This window comes from Orycteropus afer, unplaced genomic scaffold (assembly GCF_000298275.1).
Source record: "Orycteropus afer afer isolate SDZICR_OR568_19922 unplaced genomic scaffold, OryAfe1.0 scaffold00037, whole genome shotgun sequence".
Classification (NCBI taxonomy): Eukaryota; Metazoa; Chordata; class Mammalia; order Tubulidentata; family Orycteropodidae; genus Orycteropus; species Orycteropus afer.
This window is the reverse complement of record NW_006921624.1, coordinates 10,277,777-10,290,796: the sequence shown is the minus strand read 5'-3', so window position 1 is coordinate 10,290,796 and position 13,020 is coordinate 10,277,777. Positions and strand designations below refer to the sequence as shown.

At 40.5% G+C, this 13,020-nt stretch overlaps 1 protein-coding gene across 1 annotated transcript in view; it reads right to left on the bottom strand.

Moving 5' to 3' along the window:
* The window catches only part of ASTN2 (astrotactin 2), a 1,259,674-nt gene that overhangs the window by 6,864 nt on the left and 1,239,790 nt on the right, over window positions 1-13,020 (bottom strand). Inside the window, exon 24 of the mRNA XM_042780380.1 lies at window positions 10,626-10,809. Within this exon, the coding sequence (XP_042636314.1) occupies window positions 10,626-10,809 (184 nt within the window). The remainder of the gene's footprint in view (window positions 1-10,625; window positions 10,810-13,020) is intronic.

The following is a 13,020-nucleotide window of genomic DNA, read 5'->3' as shown; positions in this document are numbered from 1 at the left end:
TCAAGTGCCTTAGGCACTATGCTACCAGAGCTCCCATAAGATAGGAATAGCAATACCTATTTGGTAGAGCTGCTGTTAGACTGAAATGACATGACTTCCACCAGTATCTAACACAGGATACATAATGGGCACTAAACCAATGTCAGTTTGCTTAAATGTCTCCTGCTCTTTCTCCATTATAGATGATGCTTCACCATCTTGGCTTGCATTTAGACAACAAAAAGAGGCAGATTCAGAAGGTGGAGTCATGGAGAAAGGGTTGGAGGTGCTCAGAGGCCAGTGAGGAAGAGGGGGAGGAAGAGATACCAAAGGAATGAATGCTAGGTAATAAATTGTAGGCAGTGGAGACCCATAAATCAAAGGCCAGGCATGCCCCCAAGCTTCCCCTAAACAGGGAAATCATAGGTCAGGGTGACCACTTTTCTCAAATACTGGAAATGAAATTTTCCTCATGAGAGACAGGATCCAGGCCCGTGGGATAGGGAGCAAAAGGAGAAGGAAGGACACTTCACACTAATTTATTGTTGTATTAGCTGGTGAGATGGGGATGAGCATGACTTGTGAAGGAGGTTCTTTTCACTATTAGGGGCTATGTCTGGAGGTCACTTCTCTGGGAACTGTGGAACCTTTGACCATCCACTCTCTTCCCAGCACCGTTACCCAATCAGCTATTGACACAGTGATCAAACAGACCTAATTTCTAAGTGGGCTACAGGATGTAGAAAAAGAGGAGAGGCAGTAAGGAAACATTCCCATTGGCCTCTCTCCCTGCTCCCTGCATCTGTGAATGGAGCTTGAAAGTTTCTGTGTTAGCTGACCCCAAGTTTAATGAGAGGCGAGGGCATGATGTTGCTACAAAAAATTGGAACACAACCTTGAGAGGTGGAGAGGGCAGATTAATGGAAGTAAATGATTTCATTGACGCTGCCTTGGACAGGCCACATCTGGAGAATCCCAGTCACTTCTGGTAAGAGGGACATATGAAAACTGTAGCTAAACCATGATGTTGAAGGGCATCTCAAAAGCAAGACTTCTGAGGAAATGCTGAAAGCAGGAATGGAGTGTGTCCACTAAAGAGGGAAAATGGTAATGTTGTTCTAACTGAACATTCTCTGCTTATCACAGAGGAAAAAACCAAGGGTCAGGGCTAATAGTGACTATGATAGATTGAATACCGACTATGAGAGAGAAATGGTATATTACAACATCGTCTTGAATATGATCCTCACCATGTACTTTATTTCCAGTCTATTGTTGTTGTTGTTGTTATTTGCCATTGAGTCGGCCCCGACTCCTAGCGACCTCTCCTTGGGTTTCCGAGGCAGTTATCACTACGGAAGTAGGATTGCCCAACCTTCCTTCCGAGGAGTGGCTGGTGGGTTTGAACCACCAGCCTCCTGGTTAGCAGTCAAGTGCCTTAGGCACTATGCTATATAAGTGGTAAAAATGAGCCTCAGGCCATTCATATGATTGTTACCATTCAGATGACAGAGTGAGAATATGTGGCCCCATATCTCTATTCACAAGGCACCCAGGCATTAGTGAAAATGTTGTTGTTGTTATGTGCCATCAAGTCAGACCCCACTCACAGCGACCCCTCCTTGGGCTTCCAACACTGTATCACTGTGGAAGTAGATTATCCAACCTTCCTTCCGAGGAGTGGCTGGTGGGTTTGAACCTCCAGCCTTCTGGTTAGCAGTCAAATGCCTTAGGCATTATGCTACCAGAGCTCCTATTAGTGAAAAAGCCACTCTAAAATAACAGAAGGCAGATTTTGACTCAATTTAATTAAAAACAACAACAACAACACTTAAAATTAGGATCTTGTGGGTTTCCCACCAGTGGAGGTGATCAAGTTAAGTTTGTTTTAGAAAGGAGTCAAATGGTAATGAAGTTACAATTAGAGCTTTGGTTCATCTGATGTGCATCTGATTAGTTGTACACACTGAACAATACAAAGCTCTGATTCCTGGAAATGAGAAGAGCACATTTGTTGAAGTTCCATTCATGCTTCAAAGTCCTAAAATATCTTCAGGAAGTCTGCCAGATCTTTCTAGCTACCATGTGCCTTTTTCCCCCTTTGTTCCCAAAGTATTTTGTTTATTCCTCTTTTGAAATCCATATCACATTCCCTTTTGTCTTAGCTGTGTACGTATCATGGGACTCAATGTGTCATACTGCACTGGGCACTAGTTTGACATCAGAAGACATAATGTTGAATGTGAGTTCTGACACTCATTAGTTGTGTGACCTTGAACAATTTCCCTAAGTCCTCTGATTCTCTGTTGCTAATCTTCAAAATTGATTGTTCAGATGATGAAATGAGATATGAATGACTGATCTTAGTAGATATGCGACTAATATTTCCCAGCTGCTTCTTAGATGGTCCATGGCTCCTCTGATGCCAATCTCTCAGCATCCATGAAGAGATTAATCAATGTGAGTTGACTTGAATAGAGGTAATTTTCAGTCCTTAGCTGTCAAAATATAACCGTTCTGTAGCAAGGGTCAAAAAAGGCTTATGAAAAGGCACAAAAGCATCTGATTATGTCCTGAATCTCAAGACATAATCAAACTAGTGGGCAAAAAGTTTATTCATATTTATTTATAAAAGCAAAAATGTTAGAAATCTAGTTGATCTTTAGTAGAGGACTAAATTAAAGTGTGACATATTCATGTAATTTATGAAAAAAAGGAACTACAAAGAATGAAATATATTTATATATGCATTCATGGGGAAAAAAACCTTGTATGATGTATAGTTAAGTGGAAAAAAATAGATAAAAGAACATACAGCATAGACACAATGAAGATGTGGTTGCAGAAGGAAATATACCCTTAAGCCTGTGTCTGTCTCCCTGTCCATAAGCAATATCCACAACCATTCCATATCTATATCTGGAAAGATATGTGTACACTGGTAACAACTGTATTTCTAGGGTAGGGCTCAGAGTATGAGATCAGAGATGAAAAGTTTTCAGTATTTTGTACATTTCTGTATCAGTTGGATGTTATAGAATGAGCAAGAATTACTTCTAGAACAAACTACAATAAAGGTATTTACATTTTGAAAGTACCATATATACATAAATATTTTAAAGCTGGTATGATGAATTAGTACAATGAAGCCATGGTTTATGCCTTCCCTGCAGTTGGCTGGTGTTACTTTCAGAATACACACACATCAAATTTAGCCTCACACCATCATCATCAAACAGAAAGCCAAACGCTCAAATACCTGGAACACCAGGTTTGATATGGGATTCATAAGGCATTAGGGGAAAATGTGTGCACTGGCTTCCTTTCCTTCTTCCCTCACAAGAGACAGTGAGACCTTCCCAAGAATCATTTCTTTTCTGATGGTGACAACAACTGAGACTCACCTGACCCAAAACTATTTCAGTTTGGAGCGGGAAGGAACTTCAAGACAGGAGCCAAGCTTTCTATACAATTAATGGGGAAATTGATCCAGGTGAACTCATGTCACTTGTTCCAAGTCACAGAGTATTTAGTTTTGTTGATAGAACTGAGAAACTCAGTTCTCTTATTTACTGCTCTGCTTATTCTTATCATTTTGTCTTAACTTTTTTCATGGATTTATAAAAGAGAAATGAGAATAGAGAGTCTAAGTATAATGTTTCTCCATTATCTTCAATTATAAGAGACATCATTGATTTAATAAGTCTTTCAAGAAAAGAAGAAATAATACAGCACTTAGTGTGCACACCCACTGTTAGATACATCCTGATTTCATAAATGTCAAAATGTGCAGAAAAAATAAAAGTGCATCTTAGATTCTAGGAATCTGGCCTAAGAAGCCTAACTCTTATTCCCAATATCCTCAAAATTCTAAGACATTTAATCCAAGATATCTAAGGAAAAGACCTAATAGAACTTTGGATTGAAAGAATTACAGTAACATCTCAGACTTGGTTATTTTCAATAGGGATACAGCAATTACGTTTCATAGCATGTGCTAACTCATTTCAGATGGGAAAGCCTGCTTGTAGTGCTATGTTGAGAAGATCCCAGGCTGAAGCAAGGCCAATGATTTCTATGATCTATTAGCAATGTCTGCCATGGAAGCAAGAAGGGTGACACCATAAATATACCATTCCTACTCTGTTATTGTTGTTGTTATGATCCATCAAGTTGGACCCAACTCATAGCGACCTCTCCTTGGGTTTCCAAGGTAGTATCACTACAGAAGTAGATTGCCCAACCTTCCTTCCAAGGAGTGGCTGGTGGGTTTGAACTGCCGCTCCTATTCCTACTCTAGACAGATCAATTTCACTGAAACCAAATCTCTTCAAGTACTTGCTCTCTTCTCTTTTCCCTAATTCCATCATTTTAATCAAACATGACTGAGAGAATTGAGGAGTGCAAGAGTGGTCAAGGATAGTCTGACCTGAGCAAGTTCTGGTCCCTGGCCACCAATGAGCTCAGTTTTTCAAAGTCTCCTAATAGAAACCACATGGTTGGGACAGCTGGGTGTCAGTGAGTCTTCTCTCAGCAGCTGTTTGCAGTAACCTGTGGTTGTCATGGGAACCAGGCTCTGGGGGACACTGGCCTGATGGATTTATTATGCAGAGGTAAGACGTGCTCTTTTGTCACTAAATTTCATGAGGGTACATGACCACAGAACGAGGAAGGAGTTGAGGACATTTTGGGATTTGATTATTATAGACCAGAAAATCTAAATACTTTTCACCCCATGATATCAACCTTTAGGAAGGTCTGGGGAGATACTCTTATCACCCTAGCCACCTTGGATCCCTGAGAAAAAGGATGCGCTGCGAGGAAGATGAAATGATACTCGTGATGTGCCTGTTCTCTTGTCCTATGACTTTCAAGGATTTCTAGTTCCTTGGCTTCCCAGCTGGAAGGGACTTTAGAGTCCAGGCTTTATATGTTACAAATGAGGCCCAAAATGGGGATAGAATTTGGCCAGGGTCACACAAGTGGTTGCCAAAGCCAGGATATGAACTAGGGCTCCTGAATCCAGGGGAGTCCTTTCTTTCTCTTTCTTTCACACATGATAAATTTGCAAACTTGCTAATCTTTAAAAGGCATGGCAAATGTACCCAAATTTTAAGATCTTTACATGACTGCTGAAAGAATAAACTCCTAAACAGGGCCCACAAAAGTCATCATGATATGACCTCTGCCAAACATTCCAGTCTTTTTTTTTTTTTTTTGTCCTTTCCCCTAGTACCTTGATTTCTCTGTTCCAATAAGATTTGTGCTCCTGAGTGAAGCATATTTCTTACCACACCCTCACTCCTCTCTGCACGTGGTGTCCCTTCTGATGAGAACACTCTCCAACATCTACCTGGAGGACCCCGTTCATTCATTGTTTCTAAGCATAAACTTCACTGTCTTCTCCAGGCAGTGTCTCTTGAAACTCAGGTTGAGATCAGCTGCTTCAGCCATCTGCACACAGAACCTTATCAGTCAAAGTGAGCTTTTTGAATGAGCAACATTGGCATCAACTGAGAGCTGGTTAGACATGCAACATCTCAGGCCCATCCCAGACTACAGAGTGAGAATTTCCATCCTAACAAGGTGCCCAGGAGATGCACACAGAGATTAAATTTGAGAAGCTCTTGCTCTTCCTGCTCTCCCCTTCATGCAGGGCTTCAAACGTCTTCGTTCCAGTGTGAACTCCTGCTGCAAATTTGCTTTTCTACCTCAGATATACTGAATCCAAATCTATGTCTTAACAATTGCCCAGGTGATTCTTACAGATCTTTAGGTGATTTGCATGTGTACATGTATACATAGGAATCACCCAGGGACCTTATTACAATGTAGATTCTGATTCAGTATATTGGGGTGGAAATGCAAATTTTCAGCAGGGAGTCAAGCTAGAAGGAACTGCTTCTAAGCTCTGCCTTAATAGCATGCTTCATGTCACATGGTCCACTTCAAATGCCCACTGATCAGACTTTTCCACTAAATATTGAGCACTGGCAAGGCAGGATCTGTCTTGTTCACTCCTGTATTTCCAGCTCCAGCACAAGGTGTGGCACATAGTAAGCACATTAAATGAAGTAATGAATTAATAAATAAATAAAAGAAGATCTCTAATTCTCTCAATATTTGCAAGGGTGTCACATTTTTCAGAATGTTACTTGTGAGCTAGTAGATTTGTGAGCTTTAGAGTTCACAGACTCAGTTGTTTCAAACTGTGATCTATGAATCTATAAGAACCTAGGGAGACTTAAGGTGGGGCTCCTCACAATCCACTCTCAAAACCAACCAAATTCACTGCTATCAAGTGAATTCTAATGCACACCAACCCCACTGGGTTTCCAAGGCCGTAAATCTTTATGGAAGCAGACTGTCTCATCTTTCTTCCATGAAGCAACTGGTGGGTTTGAACCACTAACCTTTTGATTAGCAGCCAAAGGCTTTAACCACTACACCACCAGAGCTCCTTGGCAATCTGTTCTAGCTTCTACCAAAACAACTCTACACTTACCTGGTCCACATAATCACTCATCCAATTATCCAAGTATTCAACAAGTAATTACTTAGTATCCATCTAGAAGAGTGAATGGGACGTAACCAATCACTAACTACACATATTTACATTGTAATGGGAAAGTGACACAATAAAATAAACACAGAAGCAATATAAGATACTAAAACTAGTAAGTGAGATGCAGAGAATTAAAATATGAGTGAATGGGTGGAAAGTTTAGAGGATTCTATGAGACGGTGGCATTCCAGCTAAGCCTGGGGTTCTGTGTAAGATTTAATTACAAAAAAAAAAAAAAAAAATGTGCACCACTGCTAAAATTTAAAAAAGAAGACGAATGCCACTGCTGTCATCCATCAGATCATTTTATAGATGAGGACACTGAAAGTCAGAGAGGGGCGGAGCCCAAGGCCAAACAGTGAGTTTATTAGCAGTGCCAGGATGGATGAAGAGAAGTGTTGATGCAGTGATAGTATCCTCATCTTCCATATGGGAGACCTGGGTTCCACTTCTGGCGAATGGATCTCATGTGCAGCCACCACCCATCTGTCAGTGGAAGCTTGCATGTTAGTATGATGCCAAACAGGTTTCAGCAGAGTATCCAGACTAAGACAGACTAAGAAAAACACTCAACAAGCTACTTCCAAACTCAGCCAATGAAGACCCTATCACAACAGTATGATCTGTGAATGATCGTGGGGATGGCACAGAATGGTGCAGTGTTTCATTCCATCGTGCATATGGTTATGAGGCGGGGGCCAATTTGACCAGCTCACAACAACAGTCAGGAAGTATTAGGATAGTTCCATCTGAATCCCAGTGTGGGATGCTGGAGGAACTTCAGATCTCCCCTAAGATACTAGAAAGATCGGAGAAGAAAGAGCTAGGTAATGTGGTTGTGGGGGAGGTAGGATATGGTGGACCGTGGGCTAGTGGCTGGTTGACCAGAGGTGAGTGGGTTTCCCTGCCTCTGTGGGTGGCCCAGTGGCCATTCAAGGAGGTTTATGTCCTGGAGGGTCATAAAAGGGCCCAGCAAATTGTAAAGACAAAGTCAGGAGTGGAGCTCTGTTTCAGCTTCCACCCAAACTCCCAGAGCTGTGGGAAACCTAATAAAGTGGAATGCCTTTCCTTATCCACAGGCAGGACAGCCACTGAGATAACTCATGCAGCAGCTTTCATCTAGGGCTCTGTCCTTCTGCCTGCTTGCCTCTTCTCTTAGCCTTTATCTAGAAAACCTCCCTTTCATGTGAGATGGAGAAAGTTATAGTTCAAAATCCAACAGAACTAATGGGAAAGATCCCTTTTATTCCTTGACCAAGCTCTCATCTGCTCCCTACAGGGCCTCAAATTCTTGGAGGGCTGTAGCAGAGTGTCATAAAGACTCAGAGTGAGAGTTCAAGGATAACCCACCAAACTCAGCACAACTCTGGGCAGCTCATTTAATTTCAAACCCATTGCCTCTAAGTTGATTCTGACTTATGGTGGCTCTGTGAGTTACAGAGTAGAACTATACTCCTCAGGGTTTTCTTGATTGTGATTTTTTTTTTTTTCTTTAATTGTGCTTTGGATGCAAATTTACAAAGCAAACTTGTTTCACATTCAACTGTTCATGCACATCTGATTTCATACCGTTTCCAACCATAAAAAACTCTCCTCCCCGTGACCACTTCCTCCCTGTGCCCTTCTTATCTATGCATTCCTGTCTGCCCAGCTTTCCCTCTACATAAGTGCTACCTTCTGGTGTCTCATGGCTGATTGATCCAAGGGATGCATTTCTCTAGAGTAGATGGGTGTATCACCCTGGGGTAGGTGGTCTGTATGTAGTTGACTGTAATCTTCATGAAAGCAGATCCCAGGCATTTTCTTCCATCTCACTGCTGGGTGGTTTCAAACTAGTTAGCACAACACCATTTATGCCACCTTGTTGTTGTTGTTATGTGCCATCGAGTCGGACCTGACTCATAGCAACCCCTCCTTGGGTTTCCGAGGCAGTTTCCGAGGCAGTATCACTACAGAAGTAGATTGCCCCATCTTCCTTCTGAGGAGTGCCACCTAGGGACCACTATTTCCTTGTCACCCATGAAATGGGGAGAATACCCTACCTTGCTCAGCTTACAGGGTCATTTTAAAACTTTTTAAAGCATGAACTCCTGCCCAATAAGTATTTCAGGAAGCCATGCAATTTTCTACAGTGGATGTTGCCCAGGTTTGGGCTACTACACTGTTTCCCTGATCATTACAACAGCCTCTAGGGTCTCCCTGTCTCCTCCTTGCCCTGACCTCACTAGTCCATTCTTAGAACTTCAGTCAGAGGAAGATCTGATGATATCATCCTTCTGTGAAAAACACTTAAAAGCTTCTCATTACCCTCGGGAGATAATCCAAACTCCTTAACCCTACTTAAAGGGCATTCAGGATCTGGCCCTTGCTGACCTCTTTTCTTATCTCTTTCCACTCCTGCTGTCTGGCACTTTGCTCCAACTACATGGAAATTCTTTCAGTTTCTCCAAACACAGTGTTTACCAAAGCGTAGGAGTTCCCCTGGGGGATTGGAAAGGATTTGGGGTGGTTCTCAAGAAGATCACAGATCCACTACTCAACAGTGAACCTCAGAAGAAGAAGGCTTTAATTCACTTTTCATTTCTGTTCCTCCTTCAGATTAATTTAAGAAGAAAGTCTTGTTTGGTGTTGTGTCTTTAACAGTTCTTTAAAACTTAGTCTTCCTTGAATAACATTGCTTTCTGTTTTTTATCCCCATTCTATTGCATACTTAGGCTTAATTTTCAATTAAAGACAGATGGTACTTTTTTTTTTTTTCTTTATAAGATGATAAAGTGCCTTCTTTTCAAATATATTTTGAATAAGAAACTATTGTATTTAAGAAATAAATATGAGACAAATAAAGAGTATAGGTATAGTGATACAGAAAAAATCATTCACGTAGCTTTCAAATGATCAAAAGTCAAGCAAAAAAGAAAATATACTCTAATGTAATAGTCTCTCCTCTGAGCACTGACCAGCCTAGTCCTGCCCAGCACAGCTCCTCTCTCTTCCCCCTTCACTCATCATTAGGTCTCAGAGTCTCAACACTTGGAAAGTTTTCATTGAGTTCTCTAGATCACTTAAGTGCCTATTCCTCATGTTCCCAACCAAAAAACCTCACCACCATCGAGTCAATTCCAACTCATAGTGACCTCATTGGATTTGGTTTCCAAGGCTGTAAATCTTTATGGAAGAAGAGGGCTCATCTTTCTTCCATGGAGCAGCTTCTCGGTTTGAATAACAGACGTTTTGGTTAGCCGACCAATGCTTTAACCACTACACCAGCAGAGCTCCTTCATGTTCCCAAAGGACCCTATTTTTCTGCTATCATAGAACTTATTATCCTATTATTTGTAACTGTCTGTTTAATTACTGGCAATATCTGGTCAATAGTATTCTATGTATAGGTAGAGTCCTTTTCTATCTTTTGACCATTGTATCAGCAGCAGCCACCATGTAAGGGATGCTGCAGAGTGAGTATGTGCTAAGTGAATGAAATGCAGCCACTATTCCATATACCACTTTATGAATCTTCAGAGGATAGCCACTTTGTTAAGTTTGAAGTCAATATGGCACCTAGCACTGGGGGTGGTACAATCACTCCTAGGGACAAAAATCAAGCATGTTGAATTCACAAATGTATGTAATCATGGTCACTAATGGACTTCAGCAAAGATCATAGGTATTTACATTACTTCACAAAAACAAAACAACTCAGATTTTAATGGAGCAGTGGAAAGAACCCTGAATTAAGTGTCGTAGCCCTGACACTGTGCTACTCTGAAATCTTGGTTGGGTTACATTCCCTCTAGGCACCTAAGTTTCTCTATGTGTAAAACTGGGGGTGGAAGGTGAAGAAAAGAGACGAGTGAGCCCAAAAGCACTGACGTTCCACCCCTGATGTTTGAGAAGTCCAAAAATTTAAAATTCCAATTTTTTTCATTATCCCTGCCCGTTTCCCATCTTTACCTCTGGCATGACTAATGTGACCACCAGTCTTATTTATTTGATAGACTGATGTCTATGGAAAACAAGGGTTTATTAACATCAAATGTAAGTATGAGAATTTACCCTTGCCCCCACACTCATAACCCCATACCTGGGCCCCAGCTCATCCTCACTCCTCCAGACAAAGTCTCCAAACTTTTCATAGTGAGAGTTGTAGTGATGCTGGACTCGAAACAGCATAGAAGCTGAGACTTCCATCAGCGTGTTATAGGCAGTCTGCTGCTCCTTTCCACTTGTGTACCCATTGTACAGATTGTAGATCTTGTCAGCTATCTCTGAGAGGGAAGAAATGGAGGTAAATATTACTGAGCAGCAGAAAAAGTGAGGATAGAAACATGGCTTGCAACAAGAAAGACAATGATACATGGTACTTCATTTGCTTAGTCTTTGGGAGCAAATTTTAATTCCATCCTCAATCTGTTATTAATTGGTTGTGTTCTGTTTTATTATCTATCAACTAGAAAAAAAATGATATTTACTCTGTAGGTACATTGTGAAAATTAAGTTGAAAATAGATGTAAAGCACTCAACACAGGGCCTAGCATAAAGTTAAAAACAAATTGCCTTCAAGTTGGTTCTGACTCATGGTGGCTCCATGTGTGTCAGGGTATAACTGTTTCATAGAGTTTTGAATTACTGGTTTTTCATAAGGAGATCACCAGGTCTTTCTTCTAAGTTAGCTGCACACACACACACACACACACACACACATATATATGTATATACACTTTGGTAGTGTAGTGCCTAAGGCACTTGACTGCTAACCAGAAGTCTGGCAGTTCAAACCCACCAGCTACTCCTCGGTAGGAAGATGGGGCAATCTACTTCCATAGTGATACTGCCTCAGAAACCCAAGGAGGGGTTGCTATGAGTCGGGTCCAACTCAACAGCACATAACAACAACAACAACATATATATATATCACTATATCAGTATTGGATCAGTATATATAGTATTAGATAATTACTATAACTGTGCCAAAGATTTAAGAGAAAATTCCAAACAAGTGCAGAGGCTTAAATAGACTGTGTTGAGCTTCTTTCTAGACCTCCCTGTCTCCAATATCTCCCCTCTGTAATATATCTAATACATTTCTGTGGTCAGGTCTGACCAGATCTCCATTCAAAAACCTTCCAAAGAAAATTCATACTCTTCTATTCACTATTCCACATCACTCCTATTCCTTCAGCCATTCCTACTAATTGTTGTTCCTTAAATTCAATGGGGGCTGATCCTCTGACTAGAAGGAAAATTCTTTCAGTTTTGAAGGCTTTAACAAAAATCTATGGACTTTTGGGAAGATGGTGGTGTGAGCAGGTCTAATAGCCCAACCTTCTCACATATGAATTTCAATGAAAACAACTAGATACCTGCAATTTCAACTCGGCAGGGACTCTGAAAAGTAAGCAGAGAATTACAACAACTGATTGCTCTGAAACAAGCAGTAGATGGTTATTAAATGGTAGTAATATTTCATTTTTCTAATGTCTTCACCCTCTTTCCTCTTGGCACAGTAGCAGGGTGGTTGAAACAGGTGGAGCAAGGCTCATATTCTCAATAAAGGATCTCTGACCCCTGGCTCTGGAGTGAGGATGGCAGACTTTGCTGGCAGACCATTCTGTGTGTTTCCTCTGATCTGTGTGGGAGCTGTGTGAAGGACAGAAGTCTAAGTCTGGGCTCCATTGGTGCTCACACAAGACAAGGGAGGAAGTGGTGAGTAAAAAATGAACACTGGAACTTCCTGAGAATTTCATGCAGAAAATAATGCTTTCAAAATACTATTTATACAGAAGAATTGCAAAAGCCACATAATTGTTCGCTCCTCTACATTGTAAAAGTCTAATGTCTCAGCTTCAACAAAAATCACAGGCCTAAAAAGAAAATGGAAATGATGGCCCATTCAGAAGAACGAAATGAAGGAAGAGAAATTATTTCTATGGAATCTCAGGTAATGGACAGACTAGAAAACTTCAAAATTACATTATTAAACATGCACAAAGAACTAAAGGAAAACAGAGAAAGAACTAAAAAAATCAGAAAAATGATACTTGAACAAGGTAAAAATATCAATAAAGAGACACACTATAAGAAAGAGACAGAAGCTCTGTTGCTTAAAAATACAATAAATAAAATAAAAAATGTAAGGGAAGTGTTAAACATCAGATTTGAACTGTCAGAAGAAAGAATTGGAGAACTGCAGGATAAGCAATAAAAATCACTGAGTTTAAAGAGTAAAAAGGAAAGAAGATCAAGAAATCTGAGTAAACACTAATAAAACTTATTATTTATTAGTGATTCATGAGAACAAACACATATGTCATGAGTATTCTAGAAGAAGAAAGAAGAAAAAATATTTGAAGAAATAATGACCGGAGGTGAGGGGGGGAAAACCCTTGAACATGAATCTACCAATCCAAAAATCTCAACAAACTTCAAATAGGATAAGTACAAAGAGATCCACACCCTGACACATTATGAAAAAACTC